The 19,471-nt window shown below is 48.5% G+C and overlaps 1 protein-coding gene across 1 annotated transcript in view; it reads right to left on the bottom strand.

The window, feature by feature from the left end:
- The window catches only part of VEPH1 (ventricular zone expressed PH domain containing 1), a 50,661-nt gene that overhangs the window by 17,421 nt on the left and 13,769 nt on the right, over positions 1 to 19,471 (bottom strand). Inside the window, exons 5-9 of the mRNA XM_031055442.1 lie at positions 14,456 to 14,592; positions 12,842 to 13,051; positions 8,913 to 9,130; positions 3,635 to 3,844; positions 2,293 to 2,687 (exon numbers count right to left, since the gene is read on the bottom strand). Of these exons, the coding sequence (XP_030911302.1) occupies positions 2,293 to 2,687; positions 3,635 to 3,844; positions 8,913 to 9,130; positions 12,842 to 13,051; positions 14,456 to 14,592 (1,170 nt within the window). The remainder of the gene's footprint in view (positions 1 to 2,292; positions 2,688 to 3,634; positions 3,845 to 8,912; positions 9,131 to 12,841; positions 13,052 to 14,455; positions 14,593 to 19,471) is intronic.

Here is a 19,471-nt window from a genome sequence, read left to right as displayed (position 1 = left end):
CCTGGATGGGGGCAGACACTCAGTTAATCCTCCCAGTCACTGGTGATATTGCAAATCTCTTTGCCAGGCTGCAGAGCCCATTTATCTCCACATGGAGGTCTCTGATGTTCCTCACACTCCTGCAGCCACTCTCATCCTCTATCCTCCAAATTGAGGCTCTAATTAATGCAGGCAGTCCCAGAATGGTTTGGGTTGGAAGGGACCTTAGAGCCCCTCCAGCTCCTGGCAGGGACACCTTCCCCTGTGTCACTAGTGCCCAATCTGAGGGGTCCTGCAGGAAAATTGGGATATTCCCAAGGTTCTGTCCTCACCAGCACACCCCAATCTGGAGGAGCCCCCAGTCTGGGGTGAAGAATGAGGAGTTCTGCCCATTCCCAGACAGGCTGCCCCAGGTCAGACACCAGCAGCAGCAGAGATGCCAGCAGGGGTGGAACTCTGGTCAGGAGAGCAGAATTTGCCCCATCACCCCTTGGAAATTCTTCTAAATTCTTCTTTATTAACACCCTGCTGACCCCTCCAGAGCTGCCACTTGAAATCCCAGGAAAGGCCTGAGCAGGGAAAGGAAAGGTTGGGAAATGTGCACGCTTGCAACACATTCTGCCACTATTTCCTGGAAATACTCTGTGTCACGAGGGGCTGCTCTGGGGTTCTTACCTTTTCATATCTTCCATGTCTTACACATTAAATTTCCAGTTCAGACTCCCCCACAGCCAACATAAAATCAGCCAACTATATTTATGAATGTTTTCTAATCTTGTTTTTTTCTGCTAAACACGCTGGTGAAATGTAAAACACGCCTTTGAGTGGGCCCTGTTAGAGCCTGGGGATCTCTGAAGTGCAATAACTGCAGGTTTTTGGAGAGCTTTATGCAATATCTGAAATATTAACAGAGCTCTCCCCCGTGGAATGAGCAGGGCTGCATTTCTTCAACAGATTTAGAACGAGTCCCATAAATCTCTGCTCTGCACATGTGTCCCTGCTCAAGGAATTTCCCTAGGAATGCTAGTTGAGGATTTTCAGGAAATTACAATAGTTTGAATGAATTTAGAAATAGTCACATGCCTAGGATGTATCATAAGAGGTATTGCAGAAAGGAAACTGAGCAATACATTAAAAAATATTCAATATATGGGATTTCATTAATGTGGGGTCAGAGCACTCAGCACTTCAAAAACCACATTGTTCACTCTCATGCTTTCACTGGAATTTTATGCAACGCAAATTTTGTCCTTAATTCTACCAAATAACTATTTCAACTACTAACCCTGGAATTTAAGGTATTTAGGAAATTCTTCAGCTTTTAAAATATATGTATAGAGAAAGAATTATATCCCTTTTATGAGTGGAAACTGCTTTTCCACTTCTTGACCACTGAGAAAGGAAAGAAATACATCTTTTATCAACTTCAGTTGATGCTTGTTGGAGCTGAAGTGACGCTGTATTGGAAGGTGACGTTTGAAGTGACTGGAAATTTAATTAATTTAATTTAATTTGATTCATTGAGGCAGCTGCTCTTTGGAATCAATGTGGCCCATGGAAGGGCTGGGCTGTGAACAGCTCATGGCCACCACTGAGGGGTTGGATGCACCCAAATTCACCTCAAAGGGAACAAAGGAGGAGGCTCCCAACCCAGCCCAGCCCAACCCATTCACTTCAAAGAGGAGCAGATCACAGACCCACCAGGGATGAAAGCAGCAAACATTAAAGCAGCCCAGGCATTGGTGAGATGGGATCCAACCCAATCCAGCCCATGGGGATCTCAGCCCAATGTGCCCTCAGGGAGTTTTGGGGCTGGAATGTGCTGCCCTGAGGGTCCTGACCTTTGTTGTCCCAATCCGGCTGATTTAATAACTTGGTAATGAGGAAGGAGCCCCAGATGTGCCCCAAACCAACCCAGCAGGAGCCTCATGGTCCAGCACGGGGCCCGTGGCGCGTGGGCTGTGCAGCACACCTCGATCCCTGATGTCCCAGCCAGCCCCACAGCTCCAGCCTGGAGCTGGGAATGTCCCTTCCCGCCCTGCCTTGTGCCCAGAGGCTCTGCCACCCTCAGGGCTCACTCCCCATCACGTCCAGAAGGAAATGTTCACCCGAGCCTTCGTGGGAGCCTGGGAGAGGCACGGGATGTGTCCCTGGAGGAACTGAATCCTGGAAGGGTGCAAAAGATTCCATTTGGGAAATGCTGTTTTCTCCAGCTGATGTTCCTCCCTGCCTGTGCTGGGGTCTTGGCTCCCCTTTGGGCCCTGAGGGGGTCTGGGTGGGTGCTGAAGTCCTTGGGGGGCTCAATGTGCTTACCTTCGATCACGCACTGCTCAGGGATGGGAATCCTCCTCCCCATCTCCATCACAAACTCCTTGACCTTGCCCAGGTTCTCCTTCAGGTGCAGGTGCAGCTCGTCCTGCTGCTCCACAGGGCCCGTGGCTGCCTCTGCCCTTCCCTCCAGGGCCTGCTCTGGGCTCACCTCTGGCAGACTGCCTGCCTGGGGGTGATCAGCACTCTGGTGGGAAAGCAGGCAGCTCCCCAGGTGCTCTGCCTCGGGCTGCAGCCCAAAAGGCTCCTGCTGGTGCTCCTGGCTGAGGCAGAGCTCGGAGAAGGAGATGCCAGCAGGGATGTCCCCACCGTCCTCGTCTGTCCCTCCCTCTGAGCTCAGCCCCTTCACCCTGAGTGTGTGCAGGGCCAGGCTCTTGGACCTGCAGGGAGGAAAGAAGGAGGATTTGGAATAGAGGTAGGGCACAAAAATCCCCCCAAAACGTGCCCAGTGCAGCTCCCTCAGAGAGCCCAGTGTGGGGCTCACCCAGCCAGGGGCAGGAACCTTCTGGAAAATCTTCATTTCCTAAGGCAGGCCTGAGCCCCAGCTTTAATAAGCAAATGAAATGGAACAACATCCAAATGATATCCACATATCCCAACATCTGCCATGGGGGAGCGAGGCAGCCCCTCTGCAAGGATCTTGGAGCCCTGGGGTGGTGTGGCTGCTGTACCAATCCCACCAGAAAAATGGCAACCAGCAATTTCACCGAACCAGGACCCTGCCTCCAGCCCTTCCTGCCCTGCATCCCTTCTGGGGATGGCAAAAGTGGCTGAAAGGGCAGATCCTGGGGCAGGAAGAGCAGAGCTTGGTGTGGAGCTGTGGGGCAGGGGGAGCCCGAGGAGCCTGTGGGTCACACTGCTGTCACTGATAAATACTGTTAGTGATAACACCCCAGGAAAGCTCTCCGGACCTTCCTGTCTGTGATATCTCAATGCAGGGCTTTTTTTTCCTGCCCTTTTTGCTGCTTTAGGGAACAGAAAAGATTAAATGGGTTCCCCAAAGCAGCTGGGGCTGCCCCTGGATCCCTGGCAGTGCCCAAGGCCAGGCTGGACATTGGGGCTGGAGCACCTGGGACAGTGGGAGGTGTCCCTGCCATAGGCCACTATGGATGGGTTTTGAGGTCCCTTCCAACTCAAATCATTCTGGGCTTCTGGGATTTAGAAAGATTTCATCCAGCCCTTAAGTTCATGGATGCAAAAATCAGTTAAATTTAGGTTTATGCTGCCTGTGGGTATTCCATGAGCAGACCAAACTCTCTGTGTTTGGATAAAGTTTTATGACAGAACTGATCTCCCTGAACCCCTCACACATTTTCCAGAGCCATACCTGTTAAACCTCATATCCTTCCTTTCTTCTTTAGAGACCTGGCCCAGGCTGTATCTCCTCACTGAGCCGGGGGTGCTGTTGTCCACATTTATTTTCTCCTCAAAAGCCTGGATTTTAACTTGCAGCTTTTCATCTTCTTCACTGCTGTTCACGACAGATTTTAAATCATCCAGTGGTACAGGACATTCTGCCTCAGGGTCCTTTTCCATCCTGAGGAAGCAGAAAGAAGAGGTTTAACTCTGGCACACTCTGTTCATTGTGCTGATGCTGTGTCTGCGCCTGGGACTTGTGGTTTGGATCTGGTAAAATAATTATGTTTAAACAGAGATTCCCTGAGGTTATTTTCAGGAACATCTTCTAGATCAACATCTCTGATGGATCAGAAGCATTGAACATCTCTGACAACCCTGGACTGGAAACTGCCAAGCACCAGCAAATCACAACTCTGTCCCTGACAGTCAAAGGTTTTTCATCTGAACTCAAACCATTCTCTTGAAATTGCTAAACACTGACTTATTGCATTATTTTCACAAGGCAAAAGTCAAGTTATTTGCTAACTTTATAGAATTCTGTGGTTTTAAAGCTTTGACCAAAGTACATGCAGTTCTTACTGAATTATTGCCCTCTGAGAAATAAAAATACCTTTTAAAACTCGGGAAAAGTTATGAGCAATGTGACTCCAGCTCAACGAAGAGAAAATGAAGAGTTAAAATGAACTTGTAGGACTGCAGGGCAAGTAGTTCTGTTTTGGATTTCTTATGTTTGTCTTAAAATCACAGAATCAGAGAAGCAGGGAATGGTTTGGGTTGGAAGGGACCTTAAAGCCCCTCCAGTGCCAGCCCTGCCATGGCAGAGACACCTCCCACTGCCCCAGGCTGCTCCCAGCCCTGTCCAACCTGGCCTTGGGCACTGCCAGGGATGGGCAGCCCCAGTATGGAACATTTTAATGCAAAATTCAGAGGTAACCTTCAAATAAATTAAAGGGAAGCTGTTGATCTTACAGGCCAAAGAGAAATCTGCTGGAAAAGACACTGTTGGTAAAAATGTGCTGGGTTCCCTCGAACAGCTTTGGAAATGGCTTTTTCTGGGTTCCTGCATCGCTCAGAGACACTCAGCTCCCCTGAATATTTGGCCATTTGCTGGAAATCTGAATTTTCAGCATCCTTACTCTGCCTTGGAGGGGCTGCAGCAGCAGCAGGACTGGATTTCCCAGGGACCAACGCAAGAGCATCACTGCTCCTTCCTCTCTCCCTGTGCTGCTGGGGTGATGTGAACATTGCCACCTCACTCCTGCAGCAGGGAGGAACTGGCACCAAAACCATGGAGCAGCACAGAGCAAACAGCAATCTCTTGGAGAATCCAGGGGGATTGGACAGTATTTACTTTTTAAACTCCACCCACAGCTCTAAAACAAGTTTGTTATGCTTCCATTTCTTTGTTTGATTTTCTTTTTTTTTTCCCCCGATGAACAAACATCTGAATAGCTAAATCTGTAAAACATGGATATATAAAACCACAAAGGAGGGGTTTAACACAGCCCTTCCAGAGCAGCAGAGTCTCACAAGTCACGCTCACAGTGGGGGAGCCCATTAAAATCTCCCCAAACTGCACATTACCAATTGTAAAAAGCCAGGTTTTTACAAAACAACCAGAAATGTGGCATCACAAAATGCACTTTTTCACTTGTTTTGATAAAGGCAGCTCAGGATATTTCTCAGGGGAGCTGGCAAGTTTTGTCTTGCTTTGTTTTTAATTCAAGCAAGATCTCATAATATATTAACACCGAGGAGCACTTGAAAAATATTCTTCTGCAATAAAGACCCTTGATGTGACCTTTCCTAACAAATCTTTCTGGGGATGTAGGACAAGATTTAATTTATTGGAAAGCAGTCACTCCAGCACAGCTCCCAACACTGCTGCCATTGTGGGAGCTGAGCTCTGAGGAAAACTCCTGCTCCCTGTGTAAATACGGGCAAAGCCTCGGGGCACAGAGAGGGGATTGATGGGCTGATGGGCCTTGGGAGTGACAGACCCAACCAGGGAGCCCTGGTGATGTTTGGGATTAAAAATGGTGTTTCAAACAGCACCTCTTTGTCCAGCCTCCTCCTGCTGAGCTCCCATGGCTTTGTGAAGGGAGTGCAAGGAAGCACTTCTCCTAAAGAACCACAAAATCGTTATGGTTGGAAAAAAACCCATGGATGAATCCTATTTTCTGTATGTAGAGCAGAAAAAAGTCACTCCTAGGGTGTGGAGGATGGGCTCCTCAAGCCACCATCCCACTGTTGCCCCTGCTGGTGCCAGGATTCCCAAGTGGGAAGCAGAGGGTCTCTGAGTGCCCAGGAGCTCTCCTGTGCACCAGCCCTGTGCCCACATCAGTTCCTTGGGAAGCCAAAAGCACAAACCCCCACAAAACCCTCGGTGAGGGCTCCATCCCACCCCACTGGACCCCTGGCAGCCCTTCCTGCTGGGCTCCCCTTCCAGCTCCTCTCAGACCAACCATTGTCTGCAGTCTTGGCAAGAGGCACTGCTGAGGCTGCTGGAGCAGGATCAGCTTACACCAAAGCTGTTTGCAGGAGGAGGAGGAGGAGGAGGGTGCACGAGCTCATGGGGAAACCATCATGCCAAAAATAGTGCCAGGCTGCTGATGGCTTCATGCTTTAAATCCTCTGGACAAATGCACCTCAGTGCCCAGGTGATGCATTAGCACAAAGGGCATTTCTCCACACCTGCAGTGGGGTGCTCACCGTGGGGAAAAGAGCATCCCAAAGGGAGATGAATGAAAATACACCTGGGGTTGTGGCCAGGGCTCCACCACCCCTGTGCTCATGGAGGCCACAAGGATGGGTCAGGTGTTCGTGGTTTGTTAAGGGAGAGAAAATCACCTCCTCCAACTGGATGGACAAGAGAGTTTGAAGAAGGCAAGTGGTGGAGGAAAGATCATGGAACTGTCAGCAGAATCCCAGACTGGTTTGGGTTGGAGGGACCTTAAAGATCATCCCATTCCACCCCCTTCCACTGGGACCTTTCCACTGTCCCAGGCTGATCCAAGCCCTGTCCAGGCTGGCCTTGGGCACTGCCAGGGATCCAGGGGCAGCCACAGCTGCTCTGTGCCAGGGCCTCAGCACCCTCTGAGCAAAGAACTTCCTTGTATTTAACCTAAATCTCTCCTGTGCCAGTATCAAACAATTCCAAGCAGCCACAGCACTGGGAGGAGCAGCACTGGTGCAGCCCCTTAAGCTCAGTTCTTACCCAGAACAAGGACTTTGAAGCTTTCTTCCCCTTTAATTGACTCCACTGCCCCTCTAGGTTGGATAAGTCCATTAAAACCCTGCATATGTTCTTTAAAAGCCCCTCTGGGACTGAATAACTTGCAATTTTGGGACAGTAAGGAGCAGCAGGGCATGGCCTGGTTTTAATTATGCTCCCTAGTCCCTGCATGTAAAATTCCCTGTGTCAAACAACGCCAGGCCAGCCATGGCTCTGAAAAAATCAGCTTCTCCTTATGTAAACACAGGAGTTTTGGAAGGAATTGCTACAATCCAGGCCCACAGCTTAAAATCCTGCTTTCCCTTGCCAGCACAACCACCCTGGATTGCTGCTCTTTAGCTCAGTGACTGCAGCAGCTCCAGAGCTGGAGGGCACTTCCACCTTCACATCTGGGCTGGTCCCACTTCCCAAGCACGAGTCAAAACCAGCTCTGCTTCAATCAGCAGAGAGCTCTCATTCAACCTTGTCTGATTGAGCTGATACTCTGCTTGATACTGACCTGAAATGTAAAACCAAATAGCTAAAAACTGTGAAAAACCAGCATTTTGCTGCGATCCCTCACAGCCATGTTGAGATACTGAGGGGACAGAGGGTTGGGGAAGGAATGAAATTTAAAATAAATAAAGAAATAAAATCAAGGAGAAGAGAGGGAAAATCATCTGTAACCACACTCACACAGACAATAAAGCTTCTACTCTTCAGCCAGTCCTTAACAAAGAGAATTTTAGCTAGAAACAGCCAGATTTTGATGAAAACCTTGTTTTTAACCGGGTTTTCTTAGCAGCTCAAGAGATGAATGTTAAGGCCAGAACATAATAAGGAACAGGAATATCACAGTATTTTAACAAACCAAGTAATTTTTAACCATAAATGGAGGGACCATGATGGGTTGGGAATGCTGAGAGCTGCTTTCTGCTGAGGCTCTGCCACCAGGTGAGGCTTGGACATTGCTCACAGCCCTGTAGGCAGATGAGGGGCTCTGTCTGGGCTCCTCTCCTTTCTCATTTTTACCTCTCTCCAGGACACCAGTTATTTGTTTCTCCACTGACCTCAGTGTTTTGGCTCCGCTGCTCCCAGTCTGGCTCCAGGGCTGGCCTTCACTATCAGGAGTTTTCTGACACCTGTGTTCCATTTTTCCAAAGAATCATTACTCCTGTGTGCCCCCCTGACCTACTACAGATACACAACTCGAATTCTAATTAGAAGTGACTGCCACTCTGTATTTAAATAACATTCCTATCCTCACTGTGACAAACCCCACAACATTTCAACCTCAGGATGCACAGTCAGAAGCAGCTAAACAAGCAGAACATCTCACTGTGGATGCCTCAGAAATTCTTTTCAGATTTTTTTTGGGGCAAATCTTCATCAGGGAGCTACGCCAGCCATTGTTCTCATCACCCTCAGTGGGCATTTTCTAGAATAAACTCACTGATAATTGTGAGCTTGACTTCACTGATTTATTTTTAACCAAGGCTTTTTTAGCTTGCTTAAATCTACTTATCTGGGGCATGGCTTTCTTCATGGCAATGGAAGCATATTTAGTGGGAATTTTGGCACCTCACAGTGATGCCTAGAGAGGTTACCTGGAAGAGAGGCTGGGCAGTGATAAAGGAATAAAGTAGGGATTCATTAAAAGGCCTTCAAAGGAACTTGGGCACTGCAAGAGCCTGGCTGGGGCTCCACCTAAGATGGACCCCAAGTCAGGAGTTTTCACACTTTTATGAGTTTTGGTCCCTTTCCATATTGGGGTTAATTGTCCAATTGCAGCTCCAGGTGATGCAGTCCCACCCTCCCAATTTGCCCTCCTCAATTCAGTGTTTGCACCTTTTGGGCGCAAAGCAGAGATGTCCCTGATTCTGGGGCTGGACAGGGATTGCTCTGTGTGCCTGAGCTGTAAAGCTAACACTTTGTATGGAGTTCAGAGTCACACCCTAGGGCAGTACAGAATGTGGAACCCGTGCAAGCCAAGCTGCAGGCCTGAGCAGGGGCAGTGTGGGAGCAGCAGTACCTGGCTGCCGCGCCGTCGGTGCCGAGCTGCCGCGCCAGCAGCCGGGCGATGGCAGAGAAGCTGTTGCTCATGCGGTAAATGTCCCTGCTCTGGCAGCCCAGGATGCTCGGGAAGCTGTCGGTGAGGCTCTTGATCTCCAGCAGCAGGAGGTGGTGAAAGGAGTGCTCCATGTTGGCCAGCTGGCTCACCAGATACAGCAGGGAGGCTCTGGCTCGCTCCTGGGCAGCGTGGGGAGATAAGAACAGGGCTGAACACATGAATTCATTGTTTGCTGCTCTCAGGGGTTTGTGTGCTGGGACTGAGTCACCGTCCCTGGGGAAGAGTGGCTGCCCCACCATGACACTGGCAGCTGCCTCAAACACAGCTTATTTGTGGTTACACTGAAGTGACTTTTGTTCCTCTTGGTGTTACCTAACCCAGCCTAACTCAGGACATCTTGTCTCCTCCTCAGACCTAGAGCCAGATCCCTGAAGGCTCTTTAAGGGCCCTACATCCTTCTGGGTTGGTGGATCAGTGATCAGGGCCCCAGCAGCACCAAGCTCCCCTTTCACCTCCGATGAGTCTGGCTCAGCTACTTCATAAAACCAGAGAATGGTTTGGAAGGGACCTCAGAGACCACCCAGTCCCACCCCTACCATGGGCACAAGGACACCTTCCACAGATTGCTCCAAGCCCCACCAACACCTCCAGGAATGGGGAACATCCAGCCTGGATCTGAACATCTCCAATTTAGAGCTCCTCTGTTAGAGCTCTCCTAATTAGATTGGGTTCCACGGTCCTAAAAACACCCAAGTGGGAAGAGCAGTGGAAAAACCAGCAATTAACTCAGGAACTCCCATCAGATCCTTCACTGGGGGAATCCTTTCACTCAGGGAAGCCCACTTGGTCCTCAGCAGATTGATGGAGAAACTGGGAGATGTCTGGATTTCAGCCTGTGCTGAAACACAAACAAAGGCAAAAAACCAAACAGCTTTCTTCTTCCCAAGGGCCAGCAGGGAGCTCATGTGCCACACACGTGCTCTGGGCTCTGCAGGGTCCCAGCCCCATTTCCTCCTCTCTTCTGGGACCTCGTAACCAGAGAGCAAATTCTGCTGAAAGGTTGATTCCAGACCCAGCTGGGCTGTAAAAATACCCGGGAGGCTTTGGCAGGACACGGCCCTGCATCACGGGTGAGGCTTTTTTTGAAGAGCAAACCAACGTAATTGAAGGAAAAGCAGTTTTGCCATGACAGAGATAAATGGCAGGAGTGGATCAGACAAACTGCACCCCTTCAGCCATATGGGGGAAAGCACCAGCTACACCCTGGGCTGGGCTGATGTGACCAAGGTTTTTCCTCAATGGCTTGGACGAGGTTGACTCTTTGGTGCACAGTTACTCATTTATTTGAAAGCCGATCCTTTCTCCAAGAGATAAACAGAGGCTCAATTAACATTTAAAACACATTTTTGTTTTCTAAACAAACTGTGCAGCAGACTAAATGGAGGAGCAGTTTTGACCATTTTCCTGTCACTTTGATCCAGCTGGAGAGTCTCCAGCCATGCTGAAATGCTGCTACTCGCCTGGAGTGAGGTAAAAGAACAATAAACTCGCCTGAGTAATATAATATGTAACTGTTATACAAAACAAAATTACAGCAAAACAGCTCAACATGAAAGCAGCCGTTATCCCTGCCACAGTTCTAATCCAAAATGTTTCACAAAGCCTATTTGGATGCACATAACCCCTTGTTATTTCAGCAATGCCTGTTTGATGTATTCGTGTATTTTCTCGTAAGCAGCCCTTGCATTTTACGGCATTACATCTGCCAGAAGGTGAGGAGCTAAAGCACAAGCAACGAGGTGTGGCAAATTGTGCTTTTTTTCTTAAAAACAGGTTCAGGAGACTACAAAAACATCACAAGGCTTTCAGAAATAACTCCAACTCCCCGGTGGTTCAAAACATAGGGGAAAAAAAATAAAGTGTCCGACTGCCCTGAGCCCCAAGATGGTTTTTCATTTGCACAAGTTTATGGTTAAGGGACAAGTTCTGACTCCAGCTTGCCCCCGAGAGTGTTGCTGACACCAGCAGAAGTGGTGTGTGTAAACAAGGGGCAACCTTTCAAATCCAGAGCTCTCCTCTCTCCCGGGGTCCCTGGAAGCACAGGAGGCTTTTTCAGGGAGCCAGCGAGGATTTGCTGCTCAGATCCACAGTCTCGAACATCGAGGGCCAAGCCTCAATCCTTGCCACCTCTTTTCCCCAGGCAAGCCTTCCAGTGAAATAAAACATCAACAAATAAAGTCCCAGCACTGCCATTGATGTCTCCTTGCCTGCCTGTTTTGCTTGGCCGGGCAGGGGACGCTGATTCCTGTCTGAGAAGTGACAGAACATCCACAGCATGCTCAGGGGAGAGGGGACAGGGGATCAGGGAGGGTTTGGAAGGCCCTGACACAGGGGCTGTGAGATGAGACCATCAGGAGCACACGTGGGTTGGTGGCTGGACTTGATGGTCCTGGAAGACTTTTCCAGCCTGGCAGATTTTATGATTCCATGATCTCACCTCTGCTCAGGAATCAGCCATGGAGGCATTTCCTTCCCCTCTTTGGTGAGGTGATTCTTTTTGCATGACCAGCTTAGACAGGGTTTGGAGCAGCCTGGGGTAGTGGAAGTGTGCCTGCTCATGGCAGGGGAATGGGATGAGCTTCAAGATCCCTTCCAACCCAAACCATTCTGTCATTTTAAGATCTTCCATAATTCAGAATTATTCACAATTCCTAACTTTTTGAAGAGCAAAACAAGAGAGGAGCCGTTGATCTCCTGGTGGAACATTCACCTCTGCCATCCTCTGTGTGTTGTCTTTATCCCTGTTTTTGAGTCTGGAGCACAGGGTCCCTGGATGTCAGTGACAAACACAGCAAACAAATGACAAATGTGTCCTCCCCGTGGGCTGGGATGCTGCTGAGTCAGCAGCTTCCCAAAAAATCAGACTCATGGCACAGGACATGGTGAGAGCTTTCTCAACATTTACTCCAGGGAGACTGGACATAAATTATTCAGTGCAGGCTGTGTGTGCTCCACTCAGTAGATTGGGGTAGCCACATAAACCAACAGGTTAAAAACACGAGGGGAAAATATTATTTGAATCAAGTCTTTGTAAACTTTAGTCTAGTGTGTGATTTCCAGCACTACATGCAATCCAACAGGGCCAGTTGGTTCCTCGCTCATTCTTAGTTTGGTATAAAACAATCACAGCAACAAAAGGCAAAATAAATAAATTCAGGCCCTTTGAAGTAGCAGAACTCAGCGGAAATGAAGCCTCAGAGACACCCAGATGGGGAGAGCTGGTTCAACACCCCAAAACACAGAATCCAAATGAAATCCTTCAGTTCTGAGCCCAGCTGTGCTCAGCTGAGGATTGGCTGGTTAGCAACTGTAAAGTTTCTAGAAAATGCTGACGCTCAAATACTAAACACAGAATTAAATGTGGTCACCTGCAGGTCTTATAAAAGTAAAACTTGCTGGGGGATGGAAGTAAACAAGGAGAGAACAAAAAACTTCATTTGGCTCCCAGGCCTCAATGGGATTTTGGTTCCTCTTTCCACACAACAGAAATAAGATTTATGAAGCCAAACCAAATCTGGTTTTGATTCTTCTGAGATAAATTTACTTTTACACGAATGTAAAGCTCCAGATCAGTAGAAACAGCGAGGATGCTGTCTTCCTGTGCTGCTCAGACACATGAGGCCCAGCCAACACACACCCAAATTAATTGCCAAAGGGGGAAGGCCTAGAATAAGATCATCATTAGGTCCCTCCAAACCCAAAGTATTCCATGATTCCATGGCAGGGCAGTTGGGTTACTGGATAAGAAATATGTGGATGCATTACTTTATACAAGAATAAAAGCAACCCCAAGCCCAGACCCAAGCATGTCCTCTTGTTTCCCACCTTACCTCATCGAGATGTCCAACAGCTCCAAAGATCTTTGCTGTCTGCCCAATCAAATTGGGGAAACTCTCCCCAGTTTCCCTCAGCGTGGGAAGGAAAGGGGCCAAGGCTGCAGGTTCGTAGCTGGATATTTCCAGAAGGATGTTTAGAATCACCTCGCTGTGGTTGGGGTCCCTCAGGTGTGCAAATAAAAATGGCAAACACTCTCTCAGCACCTGTTAAAAAATAAGAAACAAATTGGATCTCTGTTTTGAATTGTGAACACATATAACCAGAGGAGACACAGCCACCAGAGTGATAAAAACAAGCCACCAGACTCTGAGTTAATAGAAGTTTTCCACCCTTGGTGACCTTTGCATGGAGCTATCACTGAGGTCAATCCAAGTTCAACTGAACATATGGAATAAGGGTATGCTCTGCTTTAAAATATGGCAGTTATGCATAAATAAGTAAGGAAATGCCCAATTAAAAAAAAAATACCAAAACCTACGTTTACTAAATATTTTCCCTGCTCCAGGGCAGTCTATATTTTGTTGATTAAAACAACATAAGACTCAGTCTTTTTCAATAATACAGTAAATTAAAGTACTTGTTGAAATTTTTGGGTTCCACCAGAAACTAAACAATGTGACAAGGTCAGGAGCTGGAATAGAGGGAAAAATGGGGGGCAAGACCCCCACTGCATAATAAATGTGCTGTAGGTAAGTTGTCATTTCTTGTAAGAACCCAGTTTTCGGGACACTGAGGGTGTAGTCCTCGGAGCCACCTGCCAAACAGGATGCAGTTGTGTACTGAGGGATTAATTCAGGGTACACAGGCACACTAATGCACCCTGGATTCAGGGAAACTGCTGCAGCTGTGGAAAAGACATTCAGACACAGCCATGGGGCAAAAAACAACCCCTTCTTCTGTTTTGTTTTTGGGGGATTATCAGGTCTCATCAGTTCCTAAATCGTTTTAATTGTGCTTGACATGGGTTTTAATACAGTTCATGAACACTGACAGAAACACAGTTAGGGGAATTCACACTCAGCTGACAGAGGAAGAGCCGAAAACATTGGAGACAAATGGTTTAACCCAAATCTTTTAGTCCAGCAGAGTCTTTGCTCTGTTCTCCTTGTGTCTAGGTGGAGAACTTGGGATGGAATTAGAGAACTGACAGGCAATTAGCACAGGAAGGCACTGTGGTGGTGTTCACAGGGGTCCCAGGACGAGAGAAGAGACGAGGATCTGACTCCATGTTTCAGAAAGCTGATTTATTATTTTATTATATATATTATACTAAAACTATACTAAAAGAATAGAAGAAAGGATTTCATCAGAAGGCTTGCAAGGAAAGGAGAAAATGGAATGATAACAAAATCCTGACTGAGCAGCAAGTCTGAAACAGCCAGATTGTGATTAGCCATTAATTAAAAACAACCACATGAGACCATCTGCATTCCACAGCAGCACATAACCATTGTTTACATTTTGTTCCTGAAGCCTCTCAGCTTCTCAGGAGAAAAAATTCTAAGGAAAGGATTTTTCATAAAACACGTCTGTGACGAGGCGCAGCCCTGCATGGTGCCAGTCCTCCCTCACCAAGCCTGTGAGACCCACCCCCCAAAAGGAGGGGCAGGCAGATGTTCCCGGCGTTGCTTAGCAGGCGGGTCCAGCGGGGCCATGGGTGCCCCCAGCTCGGGCAGGCGGGCGCGGATCGGCCGCGGCTCCTTCTCGTAGAGCGCGGGCAGCACCCGCAGCAGCATCCAGTTCCCTGGGGACACAGCAGGGACAGAGCTCAGCCGGGGAGCTGTGCCTGGGGCGCATCCTATTTACCATCTGTTGGAGCTGGGGCAGTTCTCTGCTGCTCATTGCGCAGTTTTCTTTATCCCTTCCACAGCCAATCCTCCCTCCAGATCTCTTCTGTTAAAGGGTCATTAATTATTAATTATCTGCTGTTCATGGGCCATTCATTCTTAATTATCTTCTGTCCATGGCCAGCGAGTGTCCCTGCATGGCTGATCAAATTCCACCATCCCATGGGGAGATGCTGCGCCCAGGGGAGGAGCCAAGCATTCCTACCTGGATCCAATCTGAGGTTTGGGACAGCACAGCAGCCTTTGCCCCCTGCATTGCCAGAGGAGCAGCTTTCTGCTGCCCTGCATTGCCAGAGGGAGCCCAGGCCCATCTGCAGCAGCCCTGGAGCTGCAGAGGAAAACTCCCCCCTTGTGCAGGATCCCTGCTGCAGCAGCAGCACAGCTGGCACTGCAGGAGGGCTGAGCCCCCATGGGATGGGGCTGTGCCACCCCCTGACACACAGGGGGCAGTGACTGCTCTCACTCTGGCAGTGGTTTGTTTTCTTTTTTGTACTTTTGTATTTTTAATTTTCCTAATAAAGAACTGCTTTCAAAATGATAATAATTTGGAGGGAGGACGTTTACATTTTGTATTTCAGGGGAGGCTCCTGCCTTCCTTAGCAGACACCTGTCTTTCCAAACCCAGACAGACAGACAGGGACCAGCTGTCAGTCAGTGCCCAGCACTGGGCAGAGCCCCACAGCACCAGCATGCTCTGGAGACAGCAGGCTAACAATCACAGAACATTTGGGTCAGAGAGATGTTAAATTCATCTCCTTCCACCCCTCCCCTGGGCACCTTCCACCGGGCTGCTCCAACCTGGCCTGGACAGATCACCAGTACAAAACCAGGGAGGCATAAAACTGTAGAGAATTATATATTGGGCCAAGAAACCAAACAAATTATCAAAATAGAGCAAATCATTGCAGGCGTAACAACACTGTGTAAAAAAACCCCACTAATTCCTATTAATTATAATTTTATTTCTGAATATCATAAGAATGCTGCTTAATGAGCTTTCAGTTTTGGAGGATGCTCTGTTGAATCCCAGGCCAAACTAAGTGTGATTTCAATTAACAAAGAAACAAAAGAAGAAAGTAGGAGAGAAATGACAAAGAAACAACAAAAACAACAAAAGACAAAACCTACAATTCTCCTTTGCTGAGATTCAGATTTTCAAATTAAATAAGCATCATATGGAAGGAATAGTTGGTGAACAGAGAGCTAAACATGCATGTGAACAGAAATAGTTAAGGATGCCATTTCCAGGAATAGAAAGGAGCCAGAGAGAGCCAACTGCAGACAGACAGAGATATGCTAAACCCTCTCTCACACATTTTCTTAAGATGTCTGTGCATAATTCAATTTGAAGCCCAGGCTCATACCAAAATATATAACTTCACATCGCAGTACATGCCTGCCTCAATGGATTTAAGTTTCACTTGAGCAACATATGGAAAACATCTGCCTATTGCAACCTAGTATGGCTCTTTTTGTAAACCCTTGGAAGTCCTCATGGCCTCTTTGGATTTGGTTTCCAAGAGGAATCAGCTCTCTGGCCTGCTGCTTTTCCTCCCATTTACATCTGAGCCGGATGACTTTGGAAGATAAGCAGATCTGTTCATGGATGGTAGGAAAAGGATATTTGGGTTCAGACTGGAGCATGTGGGGCTCTTGCCAGATACAGAAAATGCACCCCAGGACACAGCTGGGTCTCACAGCCTCCCGCTGAGCCAAGAAACGAGCACATAACTCAGGGCAGGTTCAGACAGCTCTGAGCCCAACAGCTCGTAATGATCCCTGAGGGTCCCCATCCTTCTCAGGAGTGGCTCTCCACTGCAGCCAGCCACACTTCTGCACCTTGTCCTGCTTGGAGAATCCCTGGCTGCTTCCCAGGGGCTGCTCCGAGCCCCCTGTGCAGCCCCAGCAGTGCCAAAGGCCAGGCCAGACCCCACTCCCACCCCACTGACACGGCAGATTTATCTCGTTCTGTTCTGCACAGTCACAAAGGCCAGGAGCAAAGGAAAGAGATTTGGGGATGAATCACCCTGAAAAGATGAGCAAACTGCTCCACTCTGGCCATTTTCTAACCATGTTCCCTGGGCTCTTCCCAGTGGATCTGGATAAAAACATCACCACTAACCTTCCATGGGATTGATGCCAAGCACCAATTCCTCCAGAGGAGAACCTGGAGATCAGGGAAAGGTTCTTCCCCAGAGGGTGCTGGGCACTGCCCAGGCTCCCCAGGGAATGGGCACAGCCCTGAGGCTGCCAGGAGAGCTGGGACAGCGCTGCCAGGGCTGCCCAGGCTGGCATTGTTGGGGTATCTGGGCAGGGCCAGGGGCTGCACTGGAGGATCCTTGTGGGTCCTTTCCAACCCAGGATGAGGATGGAACTTTCAGACTCATGTCATAGCTTAAAATGGAAACATTTCGCACTGAATACACCAAAAATTACTTTCTCTCCAGATCACGTCGTGCTTCCAGCACTAAGTCCTTTCTTTGCACTGGCCCTTGCTTAGTTTGCACTGGGAGTTTTTTGCCCACATGGAGCAAACTCCAGCCAAATTTCAGCAACAACTGCAAAAGATGAAATTCCCGTATTCCTGGACAGGCAGATTTCCTCCCAGCTATAGAAGTGTGATGGGAAGGAATCCAAGAGGCAGAAACAAAAATAACAGCTTTAAGCAAGGAAAGACACCAACCTGAGCCATGCTATTGCCTAAGCTGGGATGTCAGGGATAGGAAGGGATCTGGAAGGGAAGACTGATTATTTAGTCTGGCAAAGGAGCGTTTGGAGTGTGGGGTGCATCAGAGGAGTGATGCAATCACAGATGATGGACTGCAGCCACCAAACCACTCTAACAAAAAATACTTTGTGCTAGCACAGCTTTGGGCAGCTTCCTGCAGCAAACACTGCTGGGCTGATATTCCCTAACCAAGATAAATGGAAAGCAAAGGCAATCAGAGCAATCCCCTCCCTCTGCAGGGAGATTGAAGTGACCTCACTGACATGGAATTGCTTTTAAGTGAAGAACCTGTGTGCACACGTGTAAATAATCCCAGATATCCCAGTTTGGGTCTGTTCTTCAGAGACCTCAAGAAAGGTCAGCAGGCACAACCCAGGTGGCCACTTTCTGGTCTTTTCATGTTTGAGGTAGCAAGGGATACTCAGAGCTGTTTGTTTGTCACATCTTTATGGGCTCCCAGGGGATTTATGCACACCCAGCTGCCCAGTCCCCCGATTCCCAGACTCAGACAGCCAGAGGTGATATCGGGAATTCTGAATAATTCACTTGTTCCCAATCTTGCTTCATCTGCCTCAGTCTAAACTAAGAAAACATTTGTTGTGTGAGAATGGAAAAACATCCCACTCAACTCCCTAAATGCCTTCCTTTCCTATTCCTTCCCTGCCACCCTGACCCCCAATACTTTCCAGATTAGATTTCCTCACCCTTCCCAAGCAGACCACACGCTGGGAATGACACAATTCCAGCACGCAGTGTCCTACAGCTGGGGACACTCCATGGGGGGACCCCAGGGGCGTGGTGGGGTGGTGCCAGCCCTGCACCCACTCCTGGAAAAGGCTGGCCCGAGCTCCAGCTCTGCCCATCCCAGCAGCACAGAGAGCTCGGGAAGAACAAGGGCCCTGGAGCACATTGCAGTGTCCCGTGGGCAGATGGATTTTCACTCCAAAGGGAGTTTCCAAAGACAAAACTCAAGCACCAAGACTAATTTTTTTCCCCAGGATGACTTAGGTTTGGCACATACCTGTTGGAAAATCACGGAAGCATTTAGGTTGGAAAGGAGATCAGAATCCAACCTGTGCCCCATCCCCACCTTGTCCCCACCACCAGGGAGGAATTCCTCCCCAGTACCCAAGGCACAGGTTGTGCAGGTTTGTATAAGCAAAACCAGAAACACAAATGGAAAGGGAGCACAGATTCCAAGTCAGATGTAATTACAGGAGGGGTTTTTTGCTATTCTCTGGATATTTCATAGCCAATACACAACTTCTATGAGATCATCCCTAATCTCACCTAAGCAAAGCATCTCTGACATGATTAATGGCCTGTTGAACCAAGAAGATTACAGAATTTAAACCAGATTAATACCAATAAGACTTAGACTAAATTAATGTTTCATCCAAAAGCACCTTGTTTTCCTTTTTCAAAGGTAACAGACACAACTCTGATGGCACAGCTGCAGATTTACAGTTCCCAAAGCAGCATACAGCACTATCAGATCATCCACGGAGTAATGGTGGTGTAAGTGCTAGTTAGGGCTGGAAAAGCAGGACTGTAACAAGCTGTTAGAACTCCTTAAGAGCTCTCCTTTATTGCTTAAAGCAATAAATTGTTGGTATATAATAGAATTTATTACACAGCACCGCCTAACCCTCAAAAAAAGCTGCACTATTTAGCTAAACCAGACCCGTGTATCCAAACCAACTCCAGGTATGTTTATTTTTCTACCAATCCCCTCCAGAGCCCTGGCACACACCGACCACAAACTGAACTTGCAGGGAACGCTTTCTTTTGCACAAACGACACAAAACAACCCAACCCAGCCCGCGCAGCCCTGCACGTCCCAATCCGCCCTGGGGCGAGCCCGGCTCCCCCCTTGACCACTCAGAGCATCCCCCAGGCCAACCTGGAGGGCTGGGATTGAGCAAGCTGCCCGCCCCCTTCCTTCCCTTCCCTGCCTTCCCCTGCCGGTCAAAAAGCGCAGCCGGCAGCGCTCGCTCATTCATTGGGCTCGGGCGCTGCCAGCGCTCACTCGCGGCTCCCCCGCCGCT

The sequence above is a fragment of the Geospiza fortis genome, unplaced genomic scaffold, assembly GCF_000277835.1.
Source record: "Geospiza fortis unplaced genomic scaffold, GeoFor_1.0 scaffold172, whole genome shotgun sequence".
Classification (NCBI taxonomy): Eukaryota; Metazoa; Chordata; class Aves; order Passeriformes; family Thraupidae; genus Geospiza; species Geospiza fortis.
The sequence above is the reverse complement of the archived record's forward strand: the minus strand, read 5'-3'. Positions and strand labels throughout refer to the sequence as shown.